General features: G+C 36.2%; 5 protein-coding genes across 7 annotated transcripts in view; 4 read left to right on the forward strand and 1 right to left on the reverse strand.

The window, feature by feature from the left end:
• Positions 1 to 23,868, reverse strand: part of LOC132202014 (parapinopsin-like) — a 72,349-nt gene that overhangs the window by 42,689 nt on the left and 5,792 nt on the right. The gene's annotated exons all lie outside the window — the stretch shown is intronic.
• Positions 1,844 to 12,646, forward strand: LOC132200673 (UDP-glucosyltransferase 2-like). Its single transcript, XM_059626324.1, has 9 exons — positions 1,844 to 2,052; positions 4,996 to 5,146; positions 5,976 to 6,157; positions 6,555 to 6,879; positions 8,095 to 8,240; positions 8,717 to 8,954; positions 9,952 to 10,171; positions 11,779 to 11,903; positions 12,188 to 12,646. The coding sequence occupies exons 1-9, from the start codon at positions 1,969 to 1,971 to the stop codon at positions 12,343 to 12,345; spliced, it is 1,629 nt and encodes a 542-aa protein (XP_059482307.1). The 5' UTR covers positions 1,844 to 1,968; the 3' UTR covers positions 12,346 to 12,646.
• Positions 13,783 to 18,257, forward strand: LOC132202012 (REST corepressor 1). 3 transcript variants are annotated; one of them, XM_059628622.1, is made up of 10 exons: positions 13,783 to 14,044; positions 14,844 to 14,906; positions 14,959 to 15,039; positions 15,158 to 15,372; positions 15,426 to 15,611; positions 16,164 to 16,238; positions 16,655 to 16,761; positions 16,910 to 17,253; positions 17,304 to 17,479; positions 17,542 to 18,257. In XM_059628622.1, exons 1-10 carry the CDS (start codon positions 13,930 to 13,932, stop codon positions 17,665 to 17,667), a joined length of 1,488 nt encoding a protein of 495 aa, XP_059484605.1. In that variant the 5' UTR covers positions 13,783 to 13,929; the 3' UTR covers positions 17,668 to 18,257. The 3 variants fall into 3 exon arrangements, with proteins under 3 accessions (XP_059484605.1, XP_059484606.1, XP_059484607.1); XM_059628623.1 differs by having other exon boundaries at positions 13,783 to 14,035; XM_059628624.1 differs by lacking the exon at positions 16,164 to 16,238.
• Positions 18,641 to 21,818, forward strand: LOC132202011 (beta-glucuronidase-like). The gene is made up of 13 exons (XM_059628621.1): positions 18,641 to 18,818; positions 18,882 to 19,002; positions 19,063 to 19,236; positions 19,327 to 19,496; positions 19,705 to 19,850; positions 19,908 to 20,110; positions 20,272 to 20,418; positions 20,504 to 20,676; positions 20,736 to 20,879; positions 20,952 to 21,036; positions 21,093 to 21,269; positions 21,329 to 21,467; positions 21,520 to 21,818. The coding sequence occupies exons 1-13, from the start codon at positions 18,745 to 18,747 to the stop codon at positions 21,693 to 21,695; spliced, it is 1,929 nt and encodes a 642-aa protein (XP_059484604.1). The 5' UTR covers positions 18,641 to 18,744; the 3' UTR covers positions 21,696 to 21,818.
• On the forward strand, positions 22,293 to 23,507 carry LOC132202016 (uncharacterized). Its single transcript, XM_059628630.1, has 3 exons — positions 22,293 to 22,413; positions 22,473 to 22,664; positions 22,742 to 23,507. The coding sequence occupies exons 1-3, from the start codon at positions 22,296 to 22,298 to the stop codon at positions 22,969 to 22,971; spliced, it is 540 nt and encodes a 179-aa protein (XP_059484613.1). The 5' UTR covers positions 22,293 to 22,295; the 3' UTR covers positions 22,972 to 23,507.

The raw sequence follows: 23,868 nt of genomic DNA on the forward strand, positions 1-23,868 counted from the left end.
CCTCTTGCATGCAGAATTTTGGTAAAAAGGTAGGATAGCCAAGTGGAAAGAGCAGTCAATAACGTTCCACTTGACCCTTAGCGAACAAAATCCTCGACCATGCTCTGATTGCTGCTCCTCTCAAGCTCGAGATGCTTTTGTGTAGTGCCTATTTTTTGTGCATTCTACAGGAGCTCTAATTTTACAGGGGACAAAACAAGAGCACACAGTGTTTTGTCATCAACGGAGAAAGGGTCGAATTTGTACGAGAAAAGGAGTCTGTGAAGAGTTGCCGTGTTTGCCCAATAAAAGGTGAATAGCCCATCAGGGCCGCCCGTCCGCGGGCTGCTCTAGTGTTGCAAGTGTGCTCATGACTGCGCCGAAAATCTTCTTATTTTCTACGAATGGACGATGACGCGGCGTGTCGGTCTCCACCTCTCATTTGCATGTTAGGCAACAACAAAGTCTTGTAATTTTCAGTGGCGCGGAGAACAAAGGAGGAAAAGAGAATTCTCGACGGGCCACTCATCTTGCAATTAGCACTTCATCGCGGCCAAGGATCCGCACAAAGGAAGCTTCTTTGCTGCTCGCACCAGAAAAGACAGACTGGAAATTAAAAGTTTTTTCGATCGGTTTTGGTTTCGAGTGCTTTAAAGACTTTGGCTTGGCAAGAAAACTAATAGAAAACAGGTTTTTCAATATCTTATTAGTTAATTTCAATTACAGACTTTATTGGTTAATTGACTTGCAAATTGATTGAACACTGAACAGAGCAAATCGCGCAAAGATGTAACGTTAACTCACAATTAAAATAAATTTGAGAAATATTGCAGTCAATATTTTATTATGTAGAATTTTCTGCAAAATATGGATAAATATTTTTAATAGTATTTAATTCATAACAATTTTAATCCTGCTTTTTAAAAACAATTATTTTCCAATGACACAGTCGTTCAACTGTTTACTTTTTGCATTTTTAACTAACTGCTGCCTACTTGTGTTTTCATATTAATATCTTCCCATTCAAGTAAGCACAGGTCCAGCAGGACATTCTTAAGTAGTTCAAAATTTTTGAACAAGTGAAAATTTTCAAGGAGTGGAAGAAGTACTGCTGCAATAGATAGAATTGCAACAAATCGCTTGAAGGGCCCCGCAAAACGCTATGACAATTGCAGACAAAAGAGAAGCTCCAGAAACTACTTGCACTGATACTTCACTTTTATAATCTTCGTCTTTACCCAACTGCTTTGCTCTATCTTTTGCAGAATCAATTGCATACGCATATTTATGTTTTGATTTTTATTTACTTGCAGTATTAAAAAATTCGGATATTTTTGTTCCTCAAGATAAATTGAAAACAGAGTGTTGCATTATTTAGTTTAATATGCGGAATTTTCTGCTAACAATAAGGAAGGAATACCACTTGACCTGTGACTGCAGCATAGCATATGGCAAACTTTTCTATATCAACTGAAAAATGAGCGTATTTCTTTTGATATTAAATTGCAATACAATTTTAAAAAGATTTATCAACTTAAATTAAGGTTTGGCACGGTTTGGCATGTAATTTTAATTTGTCGTGAATACAGAGACAAAAAATGCAGAAAAAAATTGTGACAGCAATAATTATGTAATGGAAGGTCCTCGCAAAGAGCGGTTTTGCAAAAAATAAAATCAACAAATAAAACGTAATTCCTCCGGGTTTAATGTGTGTTTTGCGTGGACCTTCTGGCTCGAGTGTAAAGCTCATCATCGTTCAAGGTGACGGCGAATCAATTACAATGTTCAAATAGAGCTCCTCGAGAGTTAGGCAAGCGCGTGTGTCTCAAGCGAGCAGTTAATTCATTCGAGAGTTGGCCCCCTCTCGAGGCTCAAGGCACAAAAAGTTTCCTTCTGCCGGGAAGGCCCAGCAGTTTTCTGGATGATGCTAGTCTGAAGGTTGCTTCTGTCAAAGTGCATCCTCTGGCCGGGCAGAGAGCCGGTCGCGAGATGACAAGTCGGAACAATCGGACGCGACAGCCCTCACGTGGATGTAAAATGACACGCGCCCTCGTTCTGCCCTTTTTGCCGTTGGTGAGTGCACAAGTGTGTTGCTTTTCCATGAAAAAAAAAAACTCTCGCAAAAGAAGTTTCCTCTTTCGAAATTCTTTTTGATACAAGATGCCGTTAAAATGTTTTTCCAACAAACGCCCACGTTTTTAAACAAACTGTTTTCCTCCTCTTTTGAATTAAATGTATATTAATGGAACATATAATTTTTTTTCATAAAGAAGAAAACAAAGCAGGAACAAACTTCACAAATTTGTGCTCATTTCGCGTTTAAACTTTTTTCACACACCTCAAAAAGAAAAGGAAAAACAAGAGCTTATTAAAGTTGAGAGAGCATATTTTCCAATTATTCCTTTGCTCGAGTTAGCTCTTCAACTCTTTGCCCCTCTTGGGCACGACCGTCTTTCACTGCGGTCCTTTTTGGCGCGCTCTCTTTTGCGTTCCCTCGGACAAGAAGCAAAGGGGTGCCGCAGGATGAGGCGTTGACAGTTATTCGGCAAAGTTTTTGCGCAGCCACTTGCGGCGAGAGTGAGAAGAACTTCCTTACTTACAACACACGCGAGGCCAGTTTGCTCTCTTTTCGCATGCACGCATGCATGCCTCAAAGTTAATGCCAGGCGCGTGCTGCAAGATGCATACAGTACGTCCTCACGAGATGAGTTTCTAAGGCGAGATAAAAAATTATCGGTGTCTTGGCTAAGGCGCATAGGTCGTTTCCATCTTGAAATTGCCAATAGAGTTTTGCAGCAAAGGCGCAGGGAAATTACTAGGGCGAAAGAATTGGAGGTTTCGCTGCAACGCCTTGCAATTTTTGTGCAACACTCCAGTTTGCATTATAAAACATAACAAGCTGAAAATTATATACTTTTTTTTATTTCATAGAAGAAATATATGGAATGAGGTTGTAACTTTATCTTATAATAAGGTAGTATGTGAACATTATTTTGAGATAAGGATCTGGCTATGATATGAATATGCAATGAAAATATTACATTAAAATTCATCTTTGGAGTTAACACAAGACAATTATTTTGTGCGTACACCTGACCTAAATTTACAAATTTTCTAATTAATATTTCTAATTAATTGTACTATTCAAGTTTTAAAAAGTTAAATTTTTTTCATATGCATTAAACATATCAAAGTTAATTTTCATTTGAACCCATTGCGATATCTAATTACTAATTAATTTTGTCTGAACGAGAAAGGTCAAAGCTGGCTACATTTTTGTAATGTGCTCACATTTCACTTTTCCTTTAAATCTGCTTTAATATTTTTAATTTGAAAACATTTGAATTGAAAAAAGAGGCAAATTCTTGTTACAATTATTTATAGCTCTCGAATCAGACCATTTCGGACATTTTGATCAGTGCACCAGCGCCTTTGACAAGGCAGATGCGCTCTGATAAAGCCAGTTTAACAAGTGGCCTCTTTTTTGTCAAAGGTAATCCGTTTAGCTGCTAAACAAATGCGATATCCATTGAAATGCACCCATTAACCGGCGGGACTCTTTGTTAACTGGTCACTTGGCAACCATGGTATTTGCCGAAACATCCCTTTGACGCTCGCATTTTAATTAAATTTTGCAAATCAGCATTGCCCCGCCGTTTTTGTTTTGTAATCCCCAAATAATTATGTGCGAGTGAAACCCCAGCGGCTATGAGTTCTGTGTGCTGCGCAAACACTTCCTGGGCGCCGCCGAGAGATTACAATTTTGCGTGAAAAGATGTGCTGGTCCGCGAATGTATGTGATAGCCAGCGAAGCTTTGCGTCTCTTTCGCAAAGGAGATTTTTCATCAGCAGCAGCCTTAATTAAATTTTATTCGTCTGTTGCGACTCTCCGCTAACCAGGAAAAAATGACTTTTTGAGGATTTAAAGCGCAAAGAGAAAAAGAGGCTCAGCCTTTTGCAAAAAGTATTAACAACAACGCATTTGAAAAGTAAGAACCGAGTTAAAATTTTTTAAATGTAGTTCTGCAGCTCGTTTACTTTCACAAATGATTATTTCATTATTTGAAGCTTAAAAAATGTTTTGTGTGTGAGCCGTGTAAATAAGTTAGATTTATTTAAATTATTTATAAGGCAAAGGGACTATAACCATAAATGTGGGCCTTCCCTTCTTTGTTGCTAAGATAAAGGCATATCACAAAAAGGACCTTTTTAAAGGCTCCAGACTTAGCCGACTCTGTAAATAGTTAAAAATGCACTGCGTTGACAATAAAAGTTATCCTGGGCCGGGCGGCTTGAATTAATTTTGAAATATTTATGGAAAGCGTTCATACATTTGCGCTATCCTCTCTAATTTATCACAAACGTTTGCCAAAGTATTGTCAGCACAGAAAGCAGAAAGGAAACGTTGAGTGGGAATAAAATAATTTATATTGCAGTATCAAATAAAAAAAATCAATTAATAACACCTTCACTTTGAAATTTGGAATAATTTTTGCGGTTATTCTAAATCCGAGATTGATTTTGATTTACAAAAAAAATGTTAATATAATACCATCGACAGTATCGATTATATGGAGATCAGATAATTTGAATTCCCATGTAGGTTAAGAAATTCAATTTAAAAATTTAATGATATCGATGAGATTATAAAAATCTTTCAAATAAACAGCAACAATAATGATTAAAATAAAAGTGTTTCAATACTCTTCAATAAATAAATAAATAAACTCATGAAGGGAGTTTGGCAATATTTAACACTAGTGCTTCAATGTTAAAAGTGATTTAATTTCCGTATATAGAAGAAAATTCATTATTATGATATGTATTAACTGGAAAAAAAAATTAATTTGCAGCTTTTTAAACACATACGTCAGGTAAGATAATGTCAACGATACAAAAATATCTATAATCTCTACATATTTTTTCTCGGCCTTTCCATTCAAAAAATTTTTCTTTCATGTGACCCAAACTTCTTCCTATGTTATACAATCACTCCAATCATTCTTTTTTTTTCAGATGTTTGCGACATTCGCTGGTGGCGTGGGCGGCAAATCAATCCTCATGGTCACCATGGGGGGCACCAAGAGTCACACGGTGCCCTTTGCAGCACTCAGCAGGGCGCTTGCTGCTCGAGGACATAACATCACCATGATGAGCGCTTTCCCTGGTAATCGATCCGACTTTTTTTATTGGGTTTGAACAAATATTGACCCTATTGCACATGACATGCATGCAAAATTTATCTGGAAAGAACTGCAGGTATAGCGAAATAAAATGTTTCTCCACAACTCTGCAAGCTTGTTCTGATTAAAAATATGAAATTAAATTTCCATAGCACATTTGCTTGCAAACGCCAGGAGCAATGCAAAATATGTACATAATTTATTATTTTTTTTATGCCATTGTTTATCTTATGCAAATTATATGCCGCAGGTTGCTATTCTTTGCTGTTGCTTTTTTTTTTTTACAAGGGAGGCATATTTTTGCAGCATTGAAATATGATGGAATTCACTTGCCCTGCAAACTCGCAACTATTACATCAAACAAAATTATTTTAATTAAAAAAAAAATATTCTATTAATAATTTGTAAGGCAAAGAAAAGAATCCATGGGAATATCTGAAAATTCTCTGTCACTCTCAGCCACCTTTACAAAAACTGCAATTTTAAATTTTGAGTTAAGTGATCAAGCAACAATCTTTTTTTCGCAATAAATATTTTATTAACTGATATGAAATATCCAAGCAATCTTAAATTTAACATAAAAAATGTTTAATTCACCTATAGCTCAAGCTAGAGTATGTTGTTGTATCGCCCTTATATTTCTTTCTCAATAAAGGTTTTAAAAAATTTAAGGGGAAAATTGCCATTTTGCTACATAATTGAATTTTAAGAAAATAAAAATGTACTTTTTTATTTGATCTAAAAAAATGTATTTTTCTAACCATCTACTTTTAAAATTTAGCGTCTTTTTTCATCAATATTTTCCATTATTAGGCGTCGCAGAAGACGCCGGGGCTGAAGAGCTCTGTCCCGATGGCTTGGTGGGGTACGTGAAGGACTTTACTAAGGACTGGGACCTACTGGGAAGCAGAATGCATGGAGAGCCACCCATATCACCATGGCGTGCCTTGCAGTACGGCTACCAAGTTTGCGAGGCCACTCTTTCCGATCCAGAGGTACGATGGGTGCACTTTTATGGCAGAAAAGTAATTTTGATCAATCAAAAGCACTGGCGCGTTGTTGTAATTGCATAAGAAACTTTTGAAACTGTAATCAAAGTTTTCTTGAATGCTGGTCTTGTCCACAACATCGAATGATTAAAATATATTTAGCGCTGTCCACAATGTCCCCTTCAGAAGTTTATTTAAAGAAAGAAGGTTAATTTTTTCACTTCAGTATTGGATAAAAATTAAATACAAGTTTATTTAAATACTTTTTCCAACAGTAGAGAGTTTATCCTTTCAAGCGCGTATTTCTTGACTGAGAATAACGTTCTTCAGATCAGAGAAATAATATACCACTTGTGATACAAATGCATTTTGCTAAAATTATATTCTAATGTCAACCAAACAGATGCAACAATTTATGAGATCTGGACGGGTTTTCGACCTTCTAGTTCTAGACGGCGCATACAGTGCGTGTGCCCTTGGTTTGGTGCATCACTTTTCCGCACCCTACATGCTTATCAACACCGTAGGCCTCTACCTAGCACCCCTCGCCGCACTGGGAAACCCAGAGCCCTTTGCGATCACGCCCTTCTTCAACAGTGGATACACCGAAAACATGAACATTCTGCAACGAATGGCCAATGGCGCTGTTCATCTCTTCTGCAGGTCTCTTCACTGGATCCTCATCTCCACCACCATTCAGCCAACTCTGAACAGACTCTTGGGCCCAGGTTTGAAAATCTTTTTATATTTTTGGGGAAAATCATACAAATTTTCTCACTATAAATTTTTTTAAGTTTTTCATTAAATGGGAATATTTTTATGATAACAGATAATTAATTTTATCAAAACCAGGTTGCAAAATTATTAATTTGTTTTATTCCCATAGTTGCCACCACTTTCTTTTAGCTGTTTGAAATATAATCATTAGTTTTTATCCACATACAATTTTTTCTCTTTCGTTAAATGAAGACTTAACACCCATTTTAAGAAAGTGTCTAAAAGTGCAGTGCAAAATTTAAAAAAAAAAAAAACAAAAAAAAAAAACGACCATGAGTAAAATACTATATTTCTTTTCTTTTATTGGCGCTCAATCTAATTTTGACGCATGGAAAGATTTTTAGCATATTATTTTATTATATTTTATGTTGAAGCTTCTGTTCGCCTTCCACAAAACCATTTCATAAGCACTAGTGTTGTTTCCTTGAATATCTAAGTGAGTGCAACTTAATAGTATTTCAAATAGAGCTTGCTTCCTTTACATTTATAAAGGAAGCAGAGAATCATTTGTAGCGGCATAACTACATAACAACGTCGTTCCCGCGGGTATTTCTCATTACCTCTTGTGCTGAGCTCAAATTGAAACTCTACCCTTTTGATGCTCTGAAAAGTAAAGCGCACCTCATCTTTAATAATATTCGTTCAGGTGTATTTTTCCAGGAAATGAGATGCCATTCGTAACATTAAAGCAGTTTACCTGATGAGCAAAATATTCATAAAATAAAAAAAACTGCTATTTTCAACTTTAAAATAAAGAAGCTTTTTCTTCCTCTTTCATGCCCTCATGATTGCATTTATATGAAGTACTTTTTCTGGTCTCTTTACCATTTTTATAATTTTTAAAAAGACCTTTTATATTGTCTATGGTATTATATCAACCACAGAAACAGCATTTTAATTCTTTTTCTCATTATATAAAATTTAAAGAAGCAGATAAAAAGAATAAAATATTGTATGGTGACAAAAAAGCTTCTGGAATTGTATGTGCAAGTCGACGGCAAATACCGTTCCCACCACCATTGCGCAAAAATAAATAATTCCGCAGGCTTTTTATTTAAAAGTTTCGAGTGGCAAGCTTAACTGGCCCATCACCGAATCGTATTGCCCTCTACAGACTGGCATTTTGTTCCTCTGTCTAACTAACTAGCATTTCGCGTCCCACACAGGAGTGCCGTCCGTGTTGACAATGCAGAGGAACGCTAGTTTCGTCTTGCAGAATGGCCACTCGTCGCTGACCTACTCGAGAGCGTATTTGCCGCACGTGGCCGAGGTCGCTTGTCTTCACTGCAGACCTCCAAGACCGTTGCCTCAGGTATTTTTTTTTGCAACTCTCGATCAATTCATCGTCATTGGTAATTTCTTTGTTTATTTTCACTTGTGACGGAAAAAAAACTATTAATATTTTAGTTCACTTTGATCTTTCTGATTATTCTCCTCTACTTTTAAGTTACAGATCACTTATTATTGTTATCTACTTTCCATTCAAATTGTTGACACTAAAGAGTAATTAATTTTAAACTCATCGAGAAAGAAAGGAAATCGTTGATATTAATTTATTTCTATAATTCTTTCTAAAGTTACAAAATACGAAAAAAAAAATACAGGCTGACTGCGTAAAATTAAAATTTTAAATCAAAAATGTTAAAATATCTAACGATTTCCAATTTTATTTTTATGTTTTTAGTAAGCCAAAATAAATGTGCGAGCGTTTTTAGTGTTTTTTTCTATTTCATGCAATTTTTGCCGCAATTTGACGTGTCAAATTCATTAAATTTCTATCCCTGGCAGGACCTGGAGCGTTTTGTGTCTGAATCGGGTCCCGAGGGCACCATCGTGGTCAGCATGGGCTCCAGCGTCAAGGCAGCCGCGATGCCAGCCGCACTGCGTCGCGTGTTTGTGGCAGCGTTTGCCAAACTCCGGCAAAGAGTTATTTGGAAGTGGGAGCACGGATACAATTCCAGCTTCCCCGAGAATTTGCCTGCGAACGTCCATCTGGTCCAGTGGCTGCCGCAGCAGGACCTCTTGGGTAATCATGTGCCTCCAAAAAGTCCCACTAACGTACACGCGTGCGGTCTCTCTATAGTTTGCGAATCGGCACTAGGAGACTCGTTTTCCATTCATTAACCAACTGAAAGCGCCGCCACCGAGAATTTTCCCTAATGGATTGATGCGATTTAGCGAATTATACTAGGCTAATCTATCAGATTCCGCTGCGGTCGTTGCAAAATAATATGCAAACTCGTTTGTTGCCACATGGAGTGGATTCAAACTAATTGTCAGTGAATTATTTAATGCATTAAATTACGCTAACAGACAGGTGTTTATTCCATTTAATCACATTTTATATGATGTTGAAGCACTCTCGAAACGCAAATTAAATTTTTGCAAATAGTTGCTCCTTTTTTTATAATAACAGAAAAAATTTGAAAACCACAAATTATTATTTTTTTAAATTTAGAGTAATTAAAAATTAAAAGATTGTCAAAAAAATTGATTATAATGTTAAGACTTCCAAGAGAATCTGGATCTTTAGAAGTTTGACTTCTTTTTTTGCGCTTCTGCACTAATTTGTATGTAGCTTTAAAACTGAACGGGAAAATGATAAATTGATATGAGTCTGATTATTACGCATCTGCGAATTCTCTGTGGTAGTTTTTCCTCCCTTTTCAACCCAACTAAATTTGCGGAAAAATTGCAATGAATAATTTAAAAATTGCTACTCTTTTTTGCTCAAAGAGTGAAGCTAAAATTTATAGACTAAAACGCTCACCATAATAGCACAAAAAAAAATTCAAAAAGCACGAACGAGTCTATTATTATTCGTTTTAAAAACACATGTTTTTATAGGGCCTAATTTAAATTCGTGTTCATTCTGGTTATTTTGAGCTACGCAAATGCAAAAGGTCCATTTTTTAGAGTTCAAAGGACGTCACAAAAGTTTTCATAACTATTTTTTGTTTTACGTGTTTTGAATAATATAGAGCATAAAATTTTTTTATTCATAAGTATTTAAAAATTTTCAGGGCATCCAAAAGTGGTGGCTTTAGTATCTCACGGAGGTTTGCTGTCAATGTTTGAAGCCGCTTATCACGCTAAACCAGTGATCATGCTTCCTGTCTTTTGTGACCACGACGCAAACGCAGCTAAAGCGGCTGCTGATGGATACGCAATCAAGATAGAACTGCAGGGTATAACCGCCGATCTTCTTGCTGCCGCAATCAACAAAGTTATAAAGGATCCCAGGTAATAATTTTTTTCATCTTTTTCATAAAATTAAGGATTTGTTAAAGTTTTGATGTGTGTCACTGATATTCTTATTTTTTTAGTTGAGAATTAGTCATTGGAAATATTTTGGTCATACTGGGTCATATTATGTGTGATAATTTGAATAATTATTTTGTCAGCAAATGACTAGGTAACAATTTTTCATATAAATAAAATTATGTGGTTGATACTCTTTTTCTATTTGCATCTTAAATGGGAAGCTTAAAAAATACTTAATAAATTGAAACTGATGGATTTGAAGATGTACATTTTTTTGCTTGACTGTTCACTTATTGTTAGATTTTTTAGTAAAAAAATGGAAAAAATTTACAATTAAAAAAAAAAAAAAAATTAGTCAGCATCAGTAACAAAAAAGAATTGAAAATAATTCATATCATTAAAAAAACTATTGATTTTTCAACGTTCCTCAACGTCTTCCGCAACGCTGAGAATGGAAAATTCATTTTAGAATTTTAAAATACCTTACAACATGATAAATACATTCTTCCCTTTGTATCCAAAAATTTCACCAAAATCATGCTTCCAAAATCAACAGCAGCATCATTTGCACAACACATAACGGTGAAGGCAGACCTTTTCAGTTCCTTTTTTTTGTGTTCGCAGCAGCATACATACCTTTGTTCTGCTTTTCCGGCTACAAATTTTCAAATCCCAAACACAATAAAGTTACATTATATATGGGACGTTGAACGCTCCTCATCAACTGTTGGCAGACAATCAGGCAATCTCAGCGCGAAATTCTCTCCCAAGTAGATGGAATAGTTGGAACTGCTCTGGAAAAGCAGTTGAGTATTAGGTGGGACCCTCTTTCTTTTCGCAATTAAAGCAGCACGACATTTCCGCAGACAAAAGGAGCAAAAGAAAATAACCTGTCGTTGACAGATTCGCTTTCCTGGCGCAGATATATGTTACGTTTGTAAAAGAAAATAATGCACAAATGGGAAACGACATCGTCAAAACGGTTGAGCTGGTCTTTTGTTGGTTGACATAGACAATCAATCAGTTTGAAGAGGATTTTTCAGATTTGTAAATTATAATGGTATTTTAGTTCAAGTAAAAACTTTTTGATTGCTTTATATATAGCTTAGTTAGTTTGACTTTGTTAGGGTTAGCACCAAGGTCCGCGCATCAGCAACAATGAAAAAAGTTTTGATTGTTGTTTGAGCTCTCTGATTGGGTACAAGTAAAGTTGTACCCAATCAGAGAGCTCGGCAACAATCGAAATTTTCTGATGAGCGGACCTTGGTTAGCACTGTAGATGAGGCACCACCAGATAATATTTATTTACTTAGGAATCATATAACTTTAAATTTAATAAATCGTCGGCATAATTTATTAGTTTTAGCATTTTATTTTTTGGTTCAAGCGACGATGTTATTAAAATTGAAGAAAAAAACAATTCCAAGACGCATTAAAAAACTGAAATATTAAAAAAAAAAATGAAGTTTTGTATAATATTTTACTTTGTTACTTTGACGTAGCTTCAATTTTGATAAAAGCTGAGAATTTTTGGCATTTCAATTAATAAATTACATGCAAATATTTATTTTCATTTTTCATTACAGATACAGGCAAAAAGCAGAGCTGCATTCATCGTATTTGCACGACCAGCCAATTACCCCTTTGAAAAGTGCCGTATATTGGACGGAGTACATTCTCAGACATAGGGGCGCACCAGAGCACTTGCAAGGTGAATCGACATTTTTACACCAAATGCATTTCATTTCCCGTGTCAGAATGAATAATGGATAGCAGTGATTTGCTTGCGGCGCAGCGCGACGATATTTAAAAGAGTTTTTCATTTTTGCATAATCCGAGCAACAGCATTTTCCTCGTTTTTCCAATATTTTCGACCCACATACACGGGCTCACCAGAACAGCGCGTTTGCAAATAAAGTGCTTCAGCGTGAATTTTAACGATCTGAACAGAAGCTTTCCAAAATCGTTTACATTATACAAAACTTTTGCCTGCAGGTGCGGCGATGCGTGATCTGAGTGTGATCCAATGGCTCTATTTGGACGTCCTGGCTCTGCTGTTGATAGCGTTCTGTGCCATTCGGCGAATCGCTGCGCTGATTAGTAAAAGTGCCTCTTGCGTGAACTGCATAGCCAAGAAATTAAAGCAGCACTAAATTATTTATTATTGGTGTTTGTATCTCCTGCGACTGATGTATTTTAAATTATTTAATATGTGACTTGCTACCATGAAAAAATTTTTCTACCATTTACAAGATTTTTATTTTTTACTAATTTAGAATGTATGAAATAATAATATTTAAAATTAGGCAAAAAAAGGTTATATTTTTTAACAATTCGTTAAAAAAACTTAAATATATTAACACATTTTCAGTGTAAAAAATGACATAAACAGATTGCTGATGTGCATATAATTTTTTAAACACTGTAAGAATCAAGGAATTGTAATAAATCTTCTCTGTATGTTTTGCTGTAAGTCTATTTAAAATAATTATTGAAAATGAAATAAACTATCACGAGCACAGCGAATACCAGTTGAGTTTTACATATTATATTATACACATTATTTTTTTATTGGTTTTTTTTGCCAGTTTTTGGAAGCAATTAAAATAATCGAGGGAACGGGAAATTAAACCAAGATGAAATTTATCAATTACATGATGAAGCTATACACGCGATTATATATGTTTTATGGCCGTTAGTTCCGCTACGAAAAATGCCAAATCGCACAAGGTAAAAAGATGCTCACTGTCGGTCGCTCACAAAATAATGATGCCCTAGACAAGGATGAAGGAGCGTGTCACATTTCAATTCAGAGCCATGCAGTGATGGCTGAGGCACAAAGGACGACAAAGTTCTCAAGTACTTATGTTAAACTGAATTTCTCATAAATTTATTTTTACTTTTTTTACATAAATTTAGTTCAATTAGTATGAAAGAATGATCATATCAGTTATTCCAGTTATAAAAATATAAATTAAATAATAAAAATAATACTTCATGATTCGCATGAGATAAATTAGCCTGCATTAATACCTTTTTTTAATAATTAATTTAAAAAAGGAAAAAATATTGAATTTTACAAAAATAATATTTTGAGAAAATCAATTTAATGTCAATGAGAACATGAATTTTTGGTAGGTCACTGCGACATCTAGCAGCGGTGGCTGGAACAGTAACTAAATAACGGTGCTTAAACGAAAATTTCACTTTTTAAACGCTCAAATCTATGAAAAAAGGAACTAAAATTATTAAAATACATCAAAAACTTATTATCCCTTGTTTTGGATCGTTTAATTTTCCTTTTTCTGAGTCATTTACAAAAAAAAATTCGGATTAAGCACTCGGCTTAAATGTCTCAAATGGATGCCATTGACATACTTCCATTGACCTACATTCTCGGTCACGAATTAAGTCTACTTAATGTTAAATATAAAACTAAGTATCTAAATCTTTTGGTAAGGTAAAAAAATTTAGTAATTTTGCAGACAAAACCGCTTCGAAATAAGTAGAGATTAATGAGATTTTGCCTATTTAAAGGTGATTGAATTCACAGATTCAAATTTGGCGCTCTTTCTGAGAGACCACGCGAACAGCGGCCGAGGCAAATTCTGGGTGAGACACAGGGCGAAAGCTGCAGCTTGGTCGCTCAGTGTCTGCAATCGAGAGGGAAACCGCGCGGTTTCGTGCAGGACACTCGCCGGACAGTGTGAGGAAAGCTCGGGGACAGCGAAGTCGCGATGGTGTTGGCTGAGCGGGGTTCGGACAAGCTGAGGAATGGGGGTCGCTCGCGGGGCACCAGCCCCAATGGACACGCGAGCGAGTCCAGCTCCGAGGAGGAGCGAGGTGAGTGGAGTAAGTAGCCGACTTTTCTTTTCCTTTGCTACACTCGCTTTAAATTAAGCTCGGGCTTAGGGCGGAGGGCTTTCGGCGCCCAGCCTTCGGCCGCCGACCTTCACCTTTCGGCGCCGCGACGCCCGCGACCGTGGAGCTGCAGCTTCCGGTGCGCTTCCGATCTCCTTTCGCCCACACGTTGCGAGGCGCAGATTTTACTTTCCATTTGAACTTTCGAGGCTACGGCTCTCGACTGCGTACGAGAAACGTATTCTCAACATTTCAAAAAGAGGCATTTTTTTATTATTATTTTTTTTTCCCATAATGCTCACCTTGTTTGCGCATTAATTTATAACTACTTCGAAGACTACGTGCATTTTGCCGCGTCCATAGGAGAGAGGCCGGGAGGGATGCAGCTGCTGCACCGGTGCATCCTTACTTAACTTACTTAGTCATCATGATAAGACAATAATTATTATCCAGAGGATCAAGTGATTCACACTATGAAATTTAAATCTCAGTAATTTCCCTCGCAAAATTAATTTGAAAGAGAATAATCTCATTGATGTGTTGGAATTTCCTCTTGATAATATTAAAAAAAATGTTTTGTTTTTATTATAGTTGGCGATTATTTTTCTTGTCAGGCGTTAAAAAATTTTTCAACGAATAAACTAATTTTGTCTGTAAATTGAAAGAGTGATAAATATTTTAAATTCCATATTTAAATAAATTTTATGTAATTTGCAATGCTCAATTTCACCATGGGTGTCATTATTATTATTTTTAAGTGATTAAATTTCCCACTATTTATCTGTTACAGAGGAGAAAATTCGTGTTGGCAGAGACTATCAATGCCAAATCCCTGCATACATTCCACTCTCAGGTTTGTTATTCAAATAATTATAAATTATTAATTAAAAAAAAAAAAAATTTAGAGAGAAAACCCGAAGAACAATGCTTTGAGCGAGCCCTTCTTGTTTGGTCTCCAGCCAGTGGCACAATTTCCGATCAAAAACGTAAGAATTTTTATTTTAAAATGGTCACTGCCTTTCTCAAATTACATTAAATTATAAAAAAAATTCAGTGGGAAAGCTATTTTTATTATATTGATTGCAATATTTTCTTGTTCTGCAGTTGACGACTATATAACCCTAGCAAAGGAAAAGTATGGCTATAATGGTGAGCAGGCACTGGGAATGCTCTATTGGCACAAACACGATTTGGAAAAGGCCATCCTCGACCTTGCAAACTTCACACCGTTCCCTGACGACTGGACTGTCGAAGACAAAGTCCTCTTCGAACAAGCATTCCAGTTCCACGGCAAAAGCTTCCACCGTATTCGCCAAATGGTAAGAATTTTTAGTCACATTATTACTGCAGAAATTTAAATTATTTCCTGCAGCTACCAGACAAGACAATTGCCAACTTGGTGAAGTATTATTACTCTTGGAAAAAGACGAGAAGTCGGACAAGCCTGATGGACCGTCAGGCGCGAAAAATGGCTGCTATGCGGGAGGAGGGCGGCAGCGAAGTTGGTTCGGAACTTGGGTCCAACACCGATTCCGACTCCGAGGACAAGGTTGGAGGGGTGAGTGTCTTTGGGAGAAATATTTTCGCAATCTCTGTTTGCCACAGCTTGTTCTGTGCATTGCATTGATAACAGAATTTTCTTTATTTGAACCAAAACTCTGAGATACGAGTAAAAAACACGTTTATTATATTTTTCTTCAATTTGGAGTCGTTGAAATAATCAATGTAATTGTCAGGAGGTGAGTGTGTTTGAGTAGTTTTGACTTTAGACCATCTAAGGAATGCATGTGTTGGTCACGTTAAAAGTTTGCCTTCGAGTTCTTTGATAGACCCGATTGCACTTTTTTTGCCGAGTTAGAACCAAAAGTCTGCATGAAGAGAATTTGCAAACAGCAGCACTGAGAAAGTTGTAGCCGCTCCACTCAAATTCTCTTTCCCAACTTCAAATAGAGGCACTGAAGCAAAGTGATTGTATTTTTGCTTTTTATGTTACGTTTTTCTTGAGTTCCGGCCGTGCGGAGTCGGTTCAAAAAGACGCACTCGGCGCGGATCTCAATGTTAGCCGGATTTGACTTCTATTTAGTAACTTTTGGTATTGCTTGTGTATCAGAAATGGACAATCCACCGAGGCATCCGCCGCAATAGTCGGTCGCCACCTCCCAGAAGCGGAAATAATGACTCCGAGGTAACTTATAATTTATTAATTTTCTGTTCGCAAATAGGGGGCTAAAATTGACAACACAACTGTTGCTTTGAAGTGGTTCTTGTGGTTTTTTTGTGTTTTTATTTTTCTTGCTTTGGGTTAGTTTGTGGTGTTGGCTGGTGAATTTATTTTTAGACAAAAATCTGCGCAAAGCAGGTAAAGTAGAAGGCTGCTTATTATTAGTTATTGTAAGAACAATAAATGAACAGGACCACATTTCAACCATTTAATCATAAAACACTGCATGAGAAAATGTCAAATTTGCAATATTGCTTTTTTTAATTAGAATTTTAATTAAAGCAACTCTCATCTTTTTTAAAGAATGCTGCTTATTGATTTTTTAATCAATTATAATCCAACAATATTGTGAAAATCTAAGATTTTAAAAATATTTTCAGGGTGAAGGTGGTACGCGATCCTCCTGCAACAATTGCGAGATCAGCTGCAGTATGTTCCACTCTACACCCAAAGGATCTCTTTGCACAACTTGCTACTCATATTACAAGTATGTATCACACAAATTAATTAATACAGATTATTTTGGTCAAGGTTATGATACATATATCACGAATTCAAATTGCTATTTAAATATCATTGAAAGATTTTATTATAAAATTTCTCAAATTGACTCAATTTTTTTATGTAATTTTTAGGCGCACAGGAGGTTTAAGACCCACAACGGGGCCCATCCGACGAGAGGGCCGACCAATTCCACACAACATCCTCCGTAACAAGCGCAAACCACCCCGCGGCATGTACATCAACCATGACGACCTTGTTGGCATGGCCACCGGACCGGCCGGCCAGGGAGAGAACATGCTCAAGGCTATGGATAGAGAGATTGTATCTCTGAAGCGGCTGGTGCAGAACAACAAGCAGAACATCAGCTCCCTTAAACGGCACACCACAGACGGTATTAGTGACGTTCGACCTCCAGAGTCCAATACCAGGATCAACTCCAGATGGGCCAACGACGAACTTCTTCTTGCCGTCCAAGGTAATAATCTTTTCCGGCTATCTGAAAAATATTTTCAAATGAATACTCAGGAATCAGAAAATATGGCAAAGATTTCAAAGCCATTGCTGAAGTCATTGGAAACAAAACAGAGGCCCATGTGAGGAGCTACTTCATAAACTACAGACGTCGGTACAATTTGGATGCCGTTCTTAAGGAATTTGAAGCAGAAAATGGACCAATTGTTGAAGAGGAGAGGGACGAGAAGGTATACATTTAAAAGCTGTTATTTTAGGAAACATTTTATTCATTGAGTGATTTTTGCTCTAGATGGAGGTTGATGGCGTTTCCTCTGGCAGTGAGGCTGGCACTCCTGCCCCGCCCTCTCCTGTTCCACCTACCAGCAAGACGCTCAAGAACCCAAATACCCTGGCAACTGTGCCGCCAGCAAAATGACCTCGACGACATGCTCTTCTTGTCCTGAAAAATTCCGCTACGTGATTTTGAGTAACACGCCTCTGGTGGCGTTTATTTTTTTTCTGGATGTAAAGTAGAACTATTTATGAGTATTGACTTTCTTTGAACCAAAGCATCAATGATTACTGTATATAGGTAATTTTTCATGCATTGAGTTTCTTTGTTATAAAGAAATGACGAGAAACTAACTTTTTGCCTGATGCAATGAACGATTCCACCCCAAAATTTATTTTTTGTTTATAAAATTGTGCGCGCATGCCACTGATTTAATGAAATTTCCCCTAGTGGATGATGAAATTTTATGAAAACATTTAAAAAAAAAAAAATCAGAATCACAGGGTTTGCCTTAAATTTGCAGTATTAAAAATGTTGAAAATAAATCAGTTGCTGAGATATGTAATCATTAGGCACGCTGTACAATTTCTGTTGGAAAACACCAGTTTATCAGAAACTCCTCTAGTTGTAAAACCTAATGTAAATAGCTACTTTAATTATTTATTTTTGTCTTAGGCTGAGAGTGTACCTCCACTAATAATCACATGATTGATCACATACAACAAACAGTCTTTTATTCAGCATAAATATTCGCCAGTTCATTCCCCTTATTGTGCAAACATCTTTGCAAAATGTAAGAAAATTTGAATATTTTAGAGGCAGTCTGGCGAAAAAACCAGTTAGGTTCAAGGGCAACCGAAAAATTATCACCTTGTAACACCAGAGATGCGGTTGTTTTATATTCCAAACCTGTTCGTTTTTATCTTTTAGCATACGCCATTTTTCGAAGAAGTGAATACATTTTTAGCAAAATTCTATCCACAACTGTAAAAATTAGCAAGCCCATTATAGCATAAATAAGCTTAGGTGATAATTTATAATCCGCTATAATCATATACACGCAAGAAAAGAGCGCGTCGGGTTAATATCGTCGCTCATTAAAGACGTCTTTATCATTCAAAATGCAAGCATGTTGTTTGTTAGTTTGGTGAAAGAGAGGATATACATGTGCCATCCGTGAGGCACGCCAAGCAGTGTCTCTTCAGTGCCCCGCGACTCGAGATGGGCACCACTCGACTTGTCTATTTATTAGCTTCCCTCATTGCGGTTGCCCACGCAGGATATCTCTACCCAAGGTAACCTTTAAAAGCGCTGAGTTTGCGATATATTTTTTATTTTAATCGTGTGTTTATCAAAAGAGAATCGGAGTTCAGAGAAATTAAATCCTTGGACGGCTTTTGGGATTTTTATATCCCGGCTAAAAATGACACTCGGCAAGACGTTGAGGATTTGCCAAAGCAAGGGCTCCCATATGGGGCTGTAAGTGGACAATTTTTCTTATTAAAAAGCAATATAATAGATAAATTTTTGCTCAAACAGGCAAAAATAATCAAAATGCCGGTGCCTGCCAGCTATAATGATATCACTGTGGAGGCCGATTTAAGAGATTACGTTGGCACCGCGTGGTACGAAAGGTCATTTTTCGTACCGTTGGCTTGGCAAAATCAGAGGGTTTACCTCCGCTTTGCAAGCGTACACTATTTGGCAACAGTAGTAAGAAAATCATGATTTAAAAATAAAATATGGAAGAAATTTTTCTTAAATTTTAATAATTTTTTTCTTTTTAATTAAATTTTTTTTAAGTGGGTGAATGGAGATTTTGTAGTGGAGCACGAGGGCGGCCACCTGCCCTTTGAAGCCGACGTGAGCACGGCGGTTGTATTCGGCCAAAGTAATAGAGTCACCGTCGCCGTTGATAATGTGCTGACCAACGTGACGGTGCCTCAGGGACAAGTGGAACTCATTTACAGCAGGTATATTGAGGAGGGCCGCGCCACTTCAATTGATGCGCTGGCAGAAAAGTTGCAAAGCCGCTTTAAGGCAAAGAAAGCACTTTCCCTGCCGCCAAAATATTCTCCTAATATGCTTCGAGCCGTTTTAGAATATTATAATTATAGAAAGCTGCTTCTTTTGTCTATTTGTTTGAAAAGATTTAATTGGGAACAAAATCCGTCTATATAGTGAGCCAGACCCGAAAGAAGTGCAGAAGTATACTTTTGACTTTTTTAATTATGCGGGCATCCATCGGCCAGTGGTGCTCTACACCGTCCCTAACTCTCACATCGCTGACATCAATACCACTTCGTCAATTACTCCGCAGCAAAATGGTATAAAAATTAATAAAATTTAACAAAAGTTGTAAGAAAATTGCTGCGGCTTTGAAGGTTATGACGCCGTAATCACATATGCAGTGGATATTGACGGCAATGAAGCCGGCGTCGGCTGCAGGATAAATTTGGTGGACGGCGACGGTGTCATCAGAGTATTCCAGCAGACTGGTTGCGAGGGCGTGCTTTTGGTGCCCAACGCAACCCTTTGGTGGCCGATCTTTATGCACCCAAGACCGGGATATCTTTACAGTTTTGAAGTATTATTTCAATTTTAATTTGGGAAAATGGAGATTAATTAAAAATAATTATTAGCTTCAATTCACATCAAGCAGAATTTTAAATTAACAATGCTTTATTTTTTTTCTTTCAAGGAAGCCTTCTTTGTATTTAAAAATAACTTTTTTGATTAAAAAAATAGGCCGAGCTAATTAGCGCCGACGGGGAAGTTTTTGACAAATATAGACTTCCTATTGGAATACGAGCTGTTTCCATGGACGGAAATTCACTCCTAATCAACGGAAAACCAATCTACATCCGTGGCGTTGGGAAACACGAGGACGCAGATGTAAATTAAATACATGTTTTTTTGTTAAAAAAAAAAAAAAAAACTATTTTAAACAAAATAAATTTCTAACTCTGTGCCATTGCAGATAAGAGGCAAAGGGCTGGATTTCCCGATCATGGCACGAGACATAGAGTTAATGAAATGGATGGGGGTTAATTGCTACCGGACCTCTCACTACCCCTATTCGGAAGAGAGTATGCAAATGGCCGATAAAGAAGGGTTCATGGTCATTGATGAAGCACCTTCAGTAAATACAGAGTACTAGATAATAATGCTTGCACCAAAATATGTACAACAAATTAATTACTTTTGTTAAGGTTTTATTCTGATGAGTTGAAGTTCAAACATGAAAGGGTGCTGGCTGAACTCATTAGGCGCGATAAGAATTACGCCTCTACGATAATGTGGTCGATGGCTAATGAACCGAGGACACAGCATAATGAGTCCGAGCCTTACTTCAGGTCAATGCACTAATTGAGATACCAGTCTTCCATGTACTAATTAAAAAAGAATTATATCTTAAACGCATACAGATATTTGCGAGATGCAGTTAGAGAAATGGATCCGACAAGACCTATCACAATTGTTATTGCCCAGCCATACACAACAGACGTAGCAGTATATTTTTTTTGCAATTTTTAAGAATTAGGATATTTCTGCACGTTTTTGCTTAGGGCCACTTGTGTGATGTACTTTGCTTCAACCGATACAACGCGTGGTACAGCAATGACGGGCGCCTTGAAACAATCGCCACCTCCGTTATTAGCGAGGCTAGAGCCTGGTTTGAAAAGAATGGCAAGCCGGTTATTATGGCAGAATACGGCGGAGACACAATGGTTGGTCTTCACAGGGTATGTTAAACTAATATTTTGAAATAATAAAATATACCAATAAACAATTCTCTCGACAGCTTCCATCTTTCATCTGGTCGGAAGAGTTTCAGTCAGATTTGTTGTCGGAGCATTTCAAAGCGTTTGACTTGTTACGCAGTGAAGGTTTCTTCATAGGAGAAATGATTTGGAACTTTGCTGATTTTATGACAAATCAAGGTTTATTTAATTTGGTGATAAAAAATTTGAAATTAATATGGGAATTTTCTAGATTATACAAGAGTTGGTGGAAACAGAAAGGGAGTCTTTACACGAGATAGGCAGCCTAAAGAGGGAGCATTTGTTTTGCGGCAAAGATATTTGGAGTTGGCGCATGAATTGGATCAGGCACCAAAACCAAAGAGGCGCTACATCCGAGTTCCCAAGCACATTATCGACGAGCTTTAAATTTTGAGGGAGACATTTCAAATAATTGTTTAACAGGCAACTTGGATTACTATTATGTTAAGGGTTAAGGAAATGCGCAAGATTAAAATATTAAAGCAATTTGTTGGAAAATTGACATGCTAATTTGAAATTTTTTTCTTATTGATTTCTCCCTACTCTGCGTATAAAAATGAGCGCTCTGAAGTAATATGAAAATATAGACTTCATACTGGAAACAGGGGAAATTTTATCATAATAATTATCTGAAAAATAATTAAGTAACTCTAAATTTTTTTCAGGAAACCACAGTAAAATAAGATTATTTAGTTTTAAACCGGTCTTGGTGGTAAAACCATAAAAGTGCGCACATAATTGAATTTGTATATCATTGGCCAGGCAAGCTCATTTATAATCACTAGTATAAGTATAACATGTTACAGTTTTAATTATGTGATTAAAGCCGTAAATTACTTAATTATTTTGTTAATATTATTATTATAGGCAGATTATAGGCGATAAAAGGTATAATTAATTTTTAATTTGCGAGTGATGAGCGACTTCATACCTTTTTACCTTCAACTGCAGATTAATAAATTTCAAAATATATAAAATGTGTAGGCAATGCTACAGATGGTCCCGCTACTTATTGGAGTGTTGTTGTTTTCATTCGGAGTTGCCCAAAAAGATGAAATGGAGTATTTTTCAAGCAACAGTTGGTGGCTGATGTTTGAAAATAATGGTAAATTAAATATTAGGTAGTTGCAATTGGTGAGTTTACTTGATTTTCATTTTTTTCAGTGGAAAATGAACAAGGAAATCGCGCATTTTGTTACGTTGCCGCTAACGGTGCTGAAAATTGCCAATCGAGAGACCAGGATGGCAATACAATGATGGAGGAGACATGCAACTGCACACTTAACTACATGGACAAAATAATTGATGGTGTTTTGGCCAATGACATGACAGTTACTTGCAATCCTTCACCTACAGGTAAAATAAAAATTATAATTTTTCCTTGGTGCGTCCTTAAAATAATTTAACAATTAACATTTCAATTTCTTATTTAGGTGGAAATTCTTGGGTGTCTACGTTTTGCCCTAAAAAGATATCAGTGATGCACAAGACAAAAATCAACTATAACAAATTTCAGCACCATATTGCCTCAAAGGATCAAATTAAAAAAGATCATTTTTGCGGCTCAAAATCAATGGTTGCAATTCTGGCAATTTTCCTTGCGCTTTCGGTCATTCTGAACGTTGTAATTGTAAGTTGTTACATAAAGAAAAAGAAAAATTAAGTCGAGCAAGGTGAATTGATTGAAAATGAAAATATTGAAAATAAATATGTGAGTAACGACATTGACGTGAGTTATGAGGGTGAAAAAATAAGGATGAAATCATTTCAAATCTATGAAGAACTTGAAGAATAGACCTTTTTTACTATTATTGGATATTGGGTTTTAATTTAAAAATATATCGCGTAGAAGAACTGCAACTTGTTATTAATTGTAAAACGTCTTCAAAAACTTTTAATCTCTTCCATCAGTCAGTTTAATCATTGATCTTTTTGTATTTTGACTCTGAACTGACAGTAAAATAAAGTGAAAAAATACTGTTGCCAGTTTTCTAACTTTGAAAATAGTTATATTTCATTTAAGCCCATTTCCCATTTTATCTGTTGTATTAAAAAAAAAATTATCAAGCTGCTACAAATAATTCAAATAATGTAATGAGATATGTGTAACTTGCGTTGTTCCGTAGTATATTAAGATTGTAACAGGAATTATTAATGCGGGACGCACGAATTTTGGATAATGCTGATTGTGAGTCTGAATATTGTCCTTTAGTTTTCCTTTCTTAAATTTATGTTATTTCTTTGTGGGTAACAATGAATTTAATTGGCTTTAAATAAATTGATTATTAACTTATAAAGTTAAAACCGTTTTCACATCTTATTGTTAGTAAACTATAATTTTTAATGAATGAGAATTGTGAATTTGGACTTTAGACAGCGATTGCAAAATGATGCATCGAAGAATAAATTCTTGCGGACAAATTCATCTTTGTGACTATTTCACTTAGTTAGATAAATTATTATTAAGAACGCCGTTAAAAAAAATAAAAATTAATAAATCATTGCAAGTAATATGTTTTAAAATGGAGATGGAGGGCATATTTAATAATTATATTTTAAA

This window comes from Neocloeon triangulifer, unplaced genomic scaffold (genome assembly GCF_031216515.1).
Source record: "Neocloeon triangulifer isolate White Clay Creek 2 clone unplaced genomic scaffold, ASM3121651v1 ptg000014l, whole genome shotgun sequence".
In the NCBI taxonomy this organism is placed as follows: Eukaryota; Metazoa; Arthropoda; class Insecta; order Ephemeroptera; family Baetidae; genus Neocloeon; species Neocloeon triangulifer.